This window comes from Apostichopus japonicus, chromosome 21 (assembly GCF_037975245.1).
Source record: "Apostichopus japonicus isolate 1M-3 chromosome 21, ASM3797524v1, whole genome shotgun sequence".
In the NCBI taxonomy this organism is placed as follows: Eukaryota; Metazoa; Echinodermata; class Holothuroidea; order Aspidochirotida; family Stichopodidae; genus Apostichopus; species Apostichopus japonicus.
Genome location: NC_092581.1, coordinates 4,466,634 through 4,479,792, shown reverse-complemented (window position 1 = coordinate 4,479,792; position 13,159 = coordinate 4,466,634). Strand labels below are relative to the sequence as shown.

The 13,159-nt window shown below is 39.4% G+C and overlaps 1 protein-coding gene across 1 annotated transcript; it reads right to left on the bottom strand.

Moving 5' to 3' along the window:
- Positions 1-386: 386 nt before the first annotated feature.
- LOC139962694 (lambda-crystallin-like) lies at positions 387-12,976 on the bottom strand. The gene is made up of 7 exons (XM_071962886.1): positions 12,780-12,976; positions 11,827-11,908; positions 10,610-10,762; positions 8,784-8,945; positions 7,636-7,830; positions 6,922-7,027; positions 387-5,260 (listed from the first exon to the last, which is right to left on the bottom strand). Exons 1-7 carry the CDS (start codon positions 12,821-12,823, stop codon positions 5,034-5,036), a joined length of 969 nt encoding a protein of 322 aa, XP_071818987.1. The 5' UTR covers positions 12,824-12,976; the 3' UTR covers positions 387-5,033.
- Between the last annotated feature and the right edge of the window lie 183 nt (positions 12,977-13,159).

Sequence of the window (13,159 nt, the reverse complement as noted above, 5' to 3'; positions counted from 1 at the left end):
CTATGTAATAGCTAGACCCACAAATAATTATCTGGTCCCCCCAAAATAGTCATAAAAAAGGTTGTTTTTCCCCATGAAAAGTACTGACTCCCCTCTCTCCCCCCCCCCACCAACCCTTAAAATATAGTCAATCTACCTCCCTGGTACCAGCAGTACCGAGTACCAAGGCTACTATCACAAGCAGGAAAAAAAATATTCTTTCAGGGTGGGAAGCAGGAGTGACCAGGGTGGGGGGGAAGAGGATGAAAGGGTATGAGGGAGATGGTAGTGGGCTGCGAGAAAAGTTCAAAATAGTTATACTTTAAAATATAGTCTTCATAGCTATAGGAATCATACTGATAACAAGGCATTGTATTTCAACTTTAAAACTTTATTGATCATGATTATCAATACAGAAACTATTAATCAATTTATTTCACATATAAAGGAAAATGAAATAAAACTTTAATTTGAATGAATTGCTTATTGTTAGGATTGCTAGTTTAAGGCCGCTACTTTTTGCTTCTTCTCAGTAATAATCCCAAGGTATCAAAGAGAACCCATAGAAGAGAAAATCATGTTTCCCACATGGGTACATTTCCCACATTGGGTTTGCTGGGATGGTCAGGGGAAAAGCATTGAAAGACTTCAACGATTTGAGGTAGTGACATCATGATCCGAAATGTGGTATTTTGATATTCATCCAAAAAACGTCAATAATATGCCGCTTTATGGCTTTTATGCACAGTAGTTTCACATTAGACTGCTACACATTATTGCTACACATTTATTGTTATTCGAACAAAACTTGTGAAAACCAAAACAAATGCACGGTCATTGCATCAGCGAATGTTCATATACGTGATGAGAGGCTTAGAACATGTGTGGCATCATGATCCCTTGGCAGGGAAATCGTGATGCACACCTGATGATGGTCACACAGTCAGTCTCCATGCAAGGGGGACTGATACTGAGAGCGGATCAGTCGTTTGGTTGGTTTGTTTTTTATGCCCAGGTTCTTTCTTGTTTGACTTTCCTTTAAAAGTACCTTGTGTTCTTTTTTTCATGCCATTCCTACAATATGTGCCTAGAATCTTGAGGTTGCACACTTCTGACTAATGCAATCAAAATAGCCGATACTGTCCCGGCCTTCACATTATCGTAAGCCTTCTTTCCTTTAGGAAGTAGAAATCACCCCCCCTCTCTTTATGAGATACACAAGTCATTATGAGCCTGATAGGTCTAGCACCTACACAAGTCAGTCATTAAACCTGTGAGGGGGGGGACATTTGATATTGTGTCCCCCACCCTTCAAAAAGTTGGACATGTCCCCCACCCCCATTGAAACCCCTGACACTGAAGAGGCACATTGTCAATTGAGACTTAAAGGAGCATTCCTAGAGATTTCCCATATTTTAAACGGTGAAATATCTTGTAACCAGAATGAAAACATTTCATGGTTCCTTGCTGCTGTTCATTAGTTCCATTCATAGGGAAATTTCTAACAAAGCCCTAATACAACAACAGTAATTTATGCTCACAAACTTTTGTTGCCAAAGTAATGCTAAGCCCTGATATCAATTGCAACACACATCAGTGTGTGAAGACTATCTACCATTATCATCATACCAAGTTTGACGAAATTCTGACTAGTAATAGTAGCCAAGTAATTGCAATTTGGAGTATTTCACGTTTGACCCCATGACCTCATTAATATTCATGAAATGAGCACCAAAATCAACAGGGTTAATCTACTTACTATGGGCCACCCACTCACCAAGTATGGTAATGATTGGTCATTCCCTTGTTGAGTTATTGTCCATACAAACTTTTCATAACGAAATAATGCTAGGCCCCCCCCCCCCCCTATAAACATGCATGATATCAATTGCAACACACATCAGTGTGTGGAGACTATCTACCAATATCATACCAAGTTTGACGAAATTCCAATAAATAGTAGCCAAGTTATTGCAACTTGGGAGTTTTCCACGTTTGACCTGTGACCTCATTAATATTTTTTAACTTTGACCTCGTATAACTTCGCACACGAAGGTCACACGGGGGTCAACCTATTGACATTTATGATCAAAAGGCACCTTTGACATCTGAAAATAGCATCGAAACTGTAAAAATCCCCAAAACACGAAAAGGTCACCAGAGGTCAAATTGAGGTCAAGGGTCACCCAGATGCGGGTCGACAACTGGATTACATTGAAGCAACTCCCAACCTTAACGGACAGTTCGTTCTCAAGTTATCACAAAATACTAGTTTTTTATCATTAATTGACCTTTGGTGACCTCGGATCACATGACTGTTAAGTTTGAAAATATTCCCCTATACCATTTGCAACTTGTCCCAAAATATCAACCATGTCACACCTTGGAACTGAGAGTTATTGCATTAAATGTCTGAAAATTAACTTTGACCTCGTATAACTTCGCACACGAAGGTCACACGGGGGTCAACCTATTGACATTTATGATCAGAAGGCACCTTTGACATCTGAAAATAGCATCGAAACTGTAAAAATCCCCAAAACACGAAAAGGTCACCAGAGGTCAAATTGAGGTCAAGGGTCACCCAGATGCGGGTCGACAACTGGATTACATTGAAGCAACTCCCAACCTTAACGGACAGTTCGTTCTCAAGTTATCACAAAAATACTAGTTTTTTATCATTAATTGACCTTTGGTGACCTCGGATCACATGACCGTTAAGTTTGAAAATATTCCCCTATACCATTTGCAACTTGTCCCAAAATATCAACCGTGTCACACCTTGGAACTGAGAGTTATTGCATTAAATGTCTGAAAATTAACTTTGACCTCGTATAACTCCGCACACGAAGGTCACACGGGGGTCAACCCATTGACATTTATGATCAGAAGGTACCTTTGACATCTGAAAATAGCATCGAAACTGTAAAAATCCCCAAAACATGAAAAGGTCACCAGAGGTCAAATTGAGGTCAAGGGTCACCCAGATGCGGGTCGACAATTGGATTACATTGAAGCAACTCCCAACCCTAACGGACAATTCATTCTCAAGTTATCGCAAAAATACTAGTTTTTTATCATTAATTGACCTTTGGTGACCTCGGATCACATGACCGTTAAGTTTGAAAATATTCCCCTATACCATTTGCAACTTGTCCCAAAATATCAACTGTGTCACACCTTGGAACTGGAAATTATTGCACTAAATGTCTGAAAATTTACTTTGACCTCATATAACTTCATACACAAAGGTCACCTGGGGTACACCTATTGACATTTTTGATTGGTGAGACGTGAATATAGCATCAAAACTGTAAAAATTCAAACATTTTTTTTTTTGCCCATTTTCTCACCCAAAATACTAGTTTTTTAACATTAATTGACCTTTGATGACCTCGGATCACATGACCGTTAAGTTTGAAAATATTCCTCTATACCATTTGCAACTTGTCCCAAAATATCAACCTTGTTACACCTTGGCCCTGGGAGTTATTGCATTAAATGTCTGAAAATTAACTTTGACCTTGTATAACTTTACACACAAAGGTCACCCGGGTGTCAACCCATTGACATTTTTGATCGGAAGGTACCTTTGATATCCAAATCTAGCATCAAAACCAAACATTTTCTTTTTCGCCCGTTTTCTCCCAAACTAAGCACATTTTTTCTAATGTGACCTTTGACCTTTTGACCTTTGTTTCAAATGTAGTTTGATCTGCTGATTCCAAAAATCAACACGATAAGTCTTTACAGCCATCCTAACTCCGACCGAAAACTTTGACCCCTTATAAGTTCGCACACAAAGGTCACACGGGGGTCAACCTATCGATATTTATGATCGGAAGGTACCTTTGACATCTGAAAATAGCATCGAAACTGTAAAAATCCCCAAAACATGAAAAGGTCACCAGAGGTCAAATTGAGGTCAAGGGTCACCCAGATGTGGGTCGACAATTGGATTACACTGAAGCAACTCCCAACCCTAACGGACAATTCGTTCTCAAGTTATCGCAAAAAAACTAGTTTTTTAACATTAATTGACCTTTGGTGACCTCACATCACATGACCGTTATGTTTCAAAATGTTTCCCTAACCAGTTCACAACTTGTCCCAAAATATCAACCTTGTCGCACATTGGCACTGGGAGTTATTGCAGTTTTAGTATTTTGGGTTTTTGGACCATAACTGACCTTTGGTGACCTTTGTGGGCACCAAAAACAATAGGGTTCATCTACTCACTATGGGCCACCCACCCACCAAGTTTGATCATGATCAGTCAATCCCTTGTTGAGTTATCGTGCATACAAGCTTAAGCGTCACACACACACACACACACACACACACACACACACACACATACATACACACACACACACGCCAACCTGAATACATAGGTTCCTTTGCTTTTAGCAAGGAACCAAAAACCTGAATAGCATTTCAGTAACATTATTAGCAATCAAATTTATCATTATCAAATTTATGAAACCAAATTATGTATCGAGTACTGCTGTATCGTGCATTAATTAATAACCAAACTATACATGATGCAAAAAGTACCAAAAATGAAAGCCATTAGAGAAAATTAATTCACGAACTTTGCAGCAAATTAAATGTTTTCTAGACTGGTTCGTAACCCTCTGTCACCAACTATTCAAAATTAAACTAAAATCTTCTATGTAAAAACTGTGGATTGTGGAAAATTATAAACAAACTTGAAAAGAGCAAAGGAATTTTTGATCTAGAACAGGATTTGTAGAAATGACCTCTACGTTACAAGCCTTGCACTCTATCCACTAAGATATCCAGTACTTGGTTGGTGGCCATTCCCCAAACAGCTATAACCTGGCGTGCAGGTCGTGTACCCCTGAGATCCATGCTTCGAATCCAATTACAGCCAAAAATCTCTCTGCCATTTTCATCTCTTTTAATTAAGCTGAAACCAATCTTGAGCTAAAAGTTTGTAACTTTTCTTGGAAAGGTTGGAATGATCAGAAGTTCACAAAATTATTTGGAAATTACTTTTTGATCTCCAGCAAGAAAATAATTAACTTTGCTCAACTTGATTTATCTTGTTTATCAAAATCCCGCTTCAATTTTGCTAAAGCTGCGAGTCTGTCGTCTCGCCTCTTCCTCTGCTCTGCTAATTTGTCGAGAGGAATCAACTCCTTCATCTGTCTGACCACCTCCGCCAGGCCCGGTCCGGAGTAGTTTGGAGTCGGCCCAAACGTGGATGAAACACTCTCTATGGTAGGGCCGTACCTTTCGATATAATTTTCCATTCCTGTGGGAAAAATTTAAGAGTGTTTGAAATTCAGTTTTCCTCATCTATAATTTTAAGTTCCCAAACAGGCAAGTAGCCAAGGGGAGGGGGGGGGCCAACCGCCCGCAACACCCTTGAGCATATTTTTTGTAATTTTTTATGTTACCCCTAGTAATTTCAAAATAGAAAATGCTTAGATGCAACTAGTTACAAGGCCTAGGAAGTGCCATTTCCAGCGATCTGGGAGGCATTTTCGGCCAAACTTTTCGTGTACGCTTCGCGCCAACCCATGGTGGCGCTACGCCTACATAGTTTGCCTACAGGCTTCGCCCCTCCCTTGGCAAATTCCTCGCTACGCGCCTGTTCCTAAACCACTTTAAAATACCTACCTACCTACTGTGCAACAATTTATGGATTAAAATCAGTTCTGAATTACCATTAAACAATACAATGACATACCTTGGAATAATTTATCTTGTACCTCGTCGCAAAATGTCTTGCAAACTGTTCGAATTGCATATAGCAGGTTTTGTACACAGTAACCGTAGTATCAATACTGCCAGGCAAAATGTGAACACTAAATTATTCCATGCATACTGGCCATAGATTGAGCGCAGGTGTTTGCTGGTTGGGGAGAAGGGTACGACCGTGGATTGGAAATAACAGCCAAGCCTGGATTAATACTATGGGGGGGGGTTCATTGGCCATTAGTATTTTGGGGGGCCTTATTGCCATTTGACTGGTCATATGCTACTGTATTTACCGAGTAGTTGGTTCCCTGAAGCGCTGTTCTTGTGTTTCTAGTATGGCCGTGGACTGTTTATCATACCCAGGCCTGGGTTAAGACTATGGGGGGGGGGGTCATAGGCCATAAACTTTTGGGGACCCTATTACCCTATGACTGACCATATGCTACCAAATTTACCGAGTGGTTGGATCCCCGAAGTGTTGCTGTTGTGTTTCTAGTACGACCATGGATTGTTAATCATACCCAGGCCTGGATTAAGACTATGGGGGGGGGTCATAGGCCATACATTTTTGGGGCCTACTGCCCTGTGACTCATCATATGCTACCAAATTTACCGAATGGTTGGGTCCTCGAAGTGATGATCTTGTGTTTCTACTATGTCTGTTAATTGTGATGTAGTGTGAGGTAACAGGAATTCCCCAAATGTGAAGTTCCATAAACTGTTTTGAGTGAGCGTTCGTGGGTGGTTGGGGAGTGTATCTATCTGCTCAATACATGAAACCATATCATGTTAATTTACGGAAAATTTACCTTTCCATTGGGCCTCAAAATTTGCTGGTCCTAGGTCATGGCCTACTTTGCCTATCACATCACCCAACACTGGTCATAACTTCATACCATTTACCAAATCATATTTCCAATCCAAGGAAAAGTATAGAGGAACTCTGCCCCAAACAAGTCCTCCTTTTCTAATGTGACTTTACATAATCAAACACTACAACCCCATTAACAATTCTTACATTCTCTATAAAAGAATGATTGGTAGGACAAATGGAAGACAAATTCAAGAGAAAAGAAGATTGAAAAGAAAATTCATAACTGGCCATAATTTAATAGCCTGGTGATTAATTTGTAGGTATACAATTTTTTTCATAGCAGTACTAAACATTTTCCAAATAACCTCAAAACTTGTAGAATTATTTGTGGACCTTACCTTCTGCATTGAGATGCATCACCTCTAACGGACCAATGAATGCATACCTCATCCCAAGCCCCGCCCACATAACCTTGTCAATGTCCTCTGCTGAGATTACTCCTTCCTACAAAAAACAAACAAGAAAACTTGATTTCAAGATCCCTGCAAGAGAAAACTATTTATCTACGATTACCAGGTCGTTCAAAATAAACAGGCACGTACTGCAATATATCCTAAAATATTTTGAAGAAACTGTCAATACTAGTCATGAAGTATATTGAGTAAGGGAGGGGAGGGAAGGGAGAGGGAGGAAAAGGAGATGGATGGGAGGGGCATGGTGGGAAGGGAGAGGCAGGTAAGTTTCAAAAGATTGCTTGGATACGAGGTTCTGTTAAGTATGAAGGAAACAGAATGCCAATAAGGAAACAAACAGTAAGCAAGTGGCTGAGTGATTTACTTATGATCGATCTTCAACTTGACCTGACCTATCAATTAAGTTAACCTTTGACCCAAGGAAGTTAATGTTCGGCCATTGTTGGCCTAAGGTGTCCTTTTGACTAACAAAATGCACCTGCGTATTGATTATACTAATGCAGACAAAATCAAAGTAAAAAAAGTCCCATGCAATTTCTTCTTACAGTTGACTATTTTTGTAATTTATTCGCTACCTTCCTTTTACTCGTTCCACCAGTGAGAGGTAACGGATGAGATGGTGACCGACCAGGTGCTTACCGTGACTAATCTCCAACACTCGTTTATTATGACGTACTGCACACGATTCAGGACGAATCCAGGTAACTCTTGTTTCATACAGACGGGAACTTGTCCGACTTCTTCCAGGATCTTCTTGGCTTTGTCCATAAAGGCAGGATTCGTCCATTCAGAAGGGACAACCTCCACCAATGGAGCGTGGTACGGTGGATTGACCTTTTGAAAATAAAAAACATTCTTGTAAGATTCAAAACATAAGTAACAACCATTATCGTTAACTTATGTGATATAGGATAAAAATGGCCACGGTCCTTAAAGGCATTGAAGACTCGCCCCAAACCGCATGCCTCCATCTGAAAAAGTTAACTTTCCATTGCTTCCAAGTGAAGTATTTTTTTTAGTGTCGCTACAAACTGCAGACAGTAATGAAACATGATACCTTGTTAGACCTGAGATGTCCATCGCTGCTATGTACACTGTGTTGTGGGTATATACCGTAGCTGTATGTATTAACTGTACACTAGTTTCTAATTACCGACGGTAGCAAGCTGTGTGTGTAATTTCTGGGATCAGTGGTGGTGTCTAACACTTCTGTTACACCACATTCGAAACTAGGTCAGATTGCTGGCATGAGTTTCTTTGTGCACGAGTCTTCAATGCCTTTAAAACTAGACGATTAAATCATATTTGTCTTAGTTTGGAAGGGAGATATATGAGGGTTTTGATTTAATGTTGCTTCTTGTTTACACACAGTACGTAGACTTGAATAAAGTTTTAAGAGGACATCACAGAGCCACCAGTGGTTTGAACTCCCTTGATACAGGAGGTATCACTTCTTTGATAGAGATGTATTTTCGATCCTCCTGCGAGCAGGAACTCGCGAAGAAGCCTCATTAGGCTTATCAAAGCCGCAAGCTGACCGAAGTCAGTCTCTTATAGATTCATATTTTAAGTCCATGATTATGAATTGTCATTTGTCAACAACTCTGTAACTGGACGACATACATTAATCTTGGAGTGACTCGATCCAGGGACCTTATGATTGGAAGGAGCCTATCAGATGGTAGCCTATGGTCCAAGGAAGTAAGGTCGTCTATGGGGAAAAAGACACAGATATTACCATGAAATGAAAGAAGTCAACGAAAGTAGGTACGGAAAAGACACTCAACTGGATGAGCCACAAGGCACTGGGATCTCCTTTGAAGGTCTTTGGTAAATTTAGAGGGCGGTATACAAGACGTAGAGCTGGCTAAAATGGTATCGTCATCAACAAATGCTTCCATTTCCTTGAAGACTTGTTCCTTAAGTTCCAGATTCTCTGGCACGCATTCCTTGAAGAAGAAAAGAAAAAAAGTCCAGCAGATAAAAAACTTTCAGACCCACAACTCAGGATCTTCCATGAGGTACTGAACAGGACCCATCAGATGCCCCCACCCCCCAACCAAAGAATCCATGCTCAGAAAGCATAAACCAGAGCACCAATGGTGCAGAAGCTCATACCTTTTCGAGCTTAAAAATGTAGGGCCCACAAAACTTTATGGCACACCAAATTTCAGGCCATTTTTCAGATCCCACCAATTTTGGGCCCATGAGGGATAACCCCCCCCCCCCTTTCCGTTAGCAGAATCCTGGCCACACCACTGGCTATAATTCCTATTTTCCCCCCTTAAATCCTATTTTACCCACTCTCTCAAACAATACCACTGACCTACCCTATTAAACTGTCTCCCCTCTACCAATCATCAGTTCAACTTTGAATATGATCCATCAAAATCTTAAGGAGATTGAGATGTTTGAAAATATTACAAAGAATGACCCCCGATGACCCCCTAAATGACATTTGACCTCAATTTTCCGAACACCCCTCGTAACCCTCATCCCGAGGAACGTTGTGACCAAGTTTCATTATAACTGGCCATAAACTGTACGAACGGACACAATTTGAAAATATAGGGCCGCGGCCCGGGCCACAAAAGACCCCTAGTTGATCTTTGATCTCAAATTCATGAACACCCTGAAGGTAAAACTTCCATAGTACTATTGTGACAAACCCTCAACATTGTACCGTGGAATCTGTAGGAGAAGAAGCATTTTGCGTATTTCCACAAAATGGCCCATTACGGCCCACAGGTGACCTTTGACCCCAAATTTCGGACCATCTCTGATGGCCCTATACCCAATGGTCCTTGTGTCCAAGTTTAATGAAATTCCATCAAACACTGTGCGAGTGGGAGCAGGTTTACCAATTGTTGACGGATAGAGTGATAGAATGATAGAGTGATAGACGCCGCACTGTAACAATAGCTCACACCAGCATGCTGGTATGAGCTAAAAATGGCTCGTTCTATGGACTCAATCTGAAGAACAAAATAACCAGATGGAACTTTGACGACAAGCTCCGAAACTGTAGATAAATTTGTCTGATTCCTAGGATAATCCCAAGACCCAGGATTGTAACATGACCATGCAGTTGTAATCTTTAACCAGTATATTAAAGGCTGTCTTATTTTTATTATAATTTTTTTGCATTAAATTGAATAATTATTTGACCTGGAGAATTTGTAAATGGCTAAATGGCCCTTGTTTTTCAATATGAAAAGTCCATTGTCACTGACAAAATGAACAAAAAAAAGGAGGTCTAAAATACTATGAAGGCATAAATAACAATAAACAACTTAACACAGGGCACACAACATGGAAAAACACCCCCCCCCCCTAAACCCCCTGTCAGGTATCGCCAAAATATTTGAGGTCTCAAAGTCATTTGCACAAATGTTGACCCCTAGTGGCATATCAAATGACAGTTTAACTACTGTACCTCACAAAAATGGCAATAACGATAATTATTAATGAACAATTTCATACTTACTGATTAAATTTACTGTATAATCTACTAGGTTTTTATTCTTGCTAAATACAACCAACTAATATGTTTCCATTGACAGACTCTGGCAGTTAGAATTACTGATCTGCCAAACATTGTGTTTACACAAACCTGAACGTATATTGCATCTTTCACTGTATCGTGTAGATTACTGCATCCAGAGATAAGAGAAAATTGTTCATCTGCTGATAATGAACCTCTCAACATGCCAGACTTGTTCAAGTCCTTTAACTGGGTCTTGACTGACGCCAGAGCATCTTTGACCTACAACAATGAAAGAAAATGGGAATAATTTATCTGGCATTGCATTGCAAAGTGTTATTAAAGGAAAACTACTATACAAGTGAAAAGATGTGTCACAGTTTTTGAACCTTCCAAAGTTTAGGGCCTTCAAAACTGTAATGTACACAAAATTTGAAACACTACTTTATTCCCTCACTAAGTTCAATTTCTTTGTGTCATACATTTCACAGTAATGAGCTACTGTAACATAAACAACAAAAGAGATCAATTAATAAAGGGTTCTTAGTACAATGCCTTCTTAGTACAATTGTTTTTAGTACAATACCTAAGTAGAGAATTCATAGAAAGGTGAATTTAACAGTGAGTGTTAGCTCAGTGGTTAACGCTGGTGCCTTCCAATCATAAGGTCCCAGTTCGAGTCACTCCAAGATTAATGTATGTCGTCCAGTTACAGAGTTACTGACAATTTATAATCATCCACATTAAATATGAATGTAAGAGACTGACTTCAGTCAGCTTGCAGCTTTGATAAGCCAATGAGGTTCTTCGCAAGTTCCTGCTTGCAGGATGATCTAAAATACATGCATACATACATACATACATACATACATACATACATACATACATACATACATACATACATACATACATACATACATACATACATACATACATACATACATACATACATACATACATACATTCATACATACACGCATACATACATACATACATACATACACACACACACACACACGCATACATACATACATACACACATACATACACACACACATACACACACACACACACACACATACATACATACATACATACATACATACATACATACATACATAATGAGGCACTCGTAGTTTAGAGAGCTAACAGATATGTTGACAGTAATTGTTTACCAATATTTACTCTGTGTACAAAGAAATATATTTACACATTCAATTCCATAAATTGTAAGAAAAACAGATTTTTATCGAAAGAGAAAACTCCAAATTAAGAAATAGCAGGAAACAGGAGTCTGTAGCTATTTAATTGCAAACATTATATTCAGCAGAAACTGTAGGAATTACCTGCGATGGTAGGATATCATAAATGACAACATTATATCCAGCGCTGGCGAAAATCATAGCCCAACTCTTGCCGACAAGTCCACTACGAATAAGACAGAAGTGATAAATATAAGCACAGTTCTGATACATTGGCAGTGAAATATACTCTACCAATTTAGGCCAACGAAACAAACATGTAATTTGTCATATTGCTCAAACGTGTAGGTTGAATAGTCTAATAATCATAACAATGGAGAATAGCTTTAGATTGGTGATAAACATGGCATCCATTTATCCATTCAGACAAGTGGCAAGAGGGTGTACATTCATAAGATAACATAACAACATATCTCATACTTATTGCATTTTATTACACTGTGCTGCTAAGAGGCACTACAGTACAGACCGATTTATTATTTCTCATTGATAAACAAAGTCTGCCATGGTTGATTAACACAAAACACAAACCTATGTGGAGGTGGATCCTATTTTAGGATAAGCAATCTAAGGGGGTTCGTAGCTTACAAGCACACTCAATATTTGTGTCTACCTGCTGTGGTACATACACATAGGACTAGACTACAGGCGTGCCTGACATCAACAGCATTATAAACAAAAGAAAGACATAGCCCTAAGCCTACTGCACAATTACACTGAGAACCACCAAAATGAGACAGACAGGACTTGACCCCCCCCCCCCAACACACATTTTTGTTGATAATATGTGGTACTGTATAGACCTAACCCTGAAGGTATGTGTGTGTACTGATGTTCAAGTTAGGCTTAACGTTAGACTTCGCAAAATTCAAACTGATGTCCTCTAGGGCTGTGTAAGTCTAAATTAAGTAAGTAGGCTTAACTTAGGCTTCTGTTTTATTGTAGTAATTAGGGTATGTAGGCCTTCATTTAGAACTATAGCCCATTACTGGCATTAGGCTACTAGTGGTAAAGCCTAACGGCATGATTCAGCTCACCTCCCTACAATTCCGATCTTGCCTTTGCTTCCAGATTCTGCCATGTTAGCTATTTAGCTTAATTTAGAACATAAAAGCCAGTCTTGGAAGTATTAGCTTAGCGCCAGTATACAGCAATTACAATTGAGTGCTTGCTGTAACCTTGTATTTGTACATTGTTATCTCAGCTGATCAGCATGCACTTTGATTGCGTAATATTACATTACAGCCGTACCTCGACATATATACGGGAGCACATACGAGACATTGCATGAAGATTCATCTGAAAGATGCAATAACATCGAACCTTTCTTATTGAAGGCATGACGGCAATTTTTAACGTTTTCAGATTTTTAGTATTTCAAGACACCGTGTCTTTAATACAATGACTGCTCAGATTA

Bases quoted from the DNA above. Each gene is read 5' to 3' on its own strand.
- LOC139962694 (XM_071962886.1), bottom strand. From the start codon at position 12,823: ATGGCAGAATCTGGAAGCAAAGGCAAGATCGGAATTGTAGGGAG. The intron at 10,763-11,826 runs GTAATTCCTACA...TCATTGTTGTAG, and splicing joins ATGATATCCTACCATCGCAG to GTCAAAGATGCTCTGGCGTC. The intron at 7,028-7,635 runs GTAAGCACCTGG...TGTTTTTTGTAG, and splicing joins AGTGTTGGAGATTAGTCACG to GAAGGAGTAATCTCAGCAGA.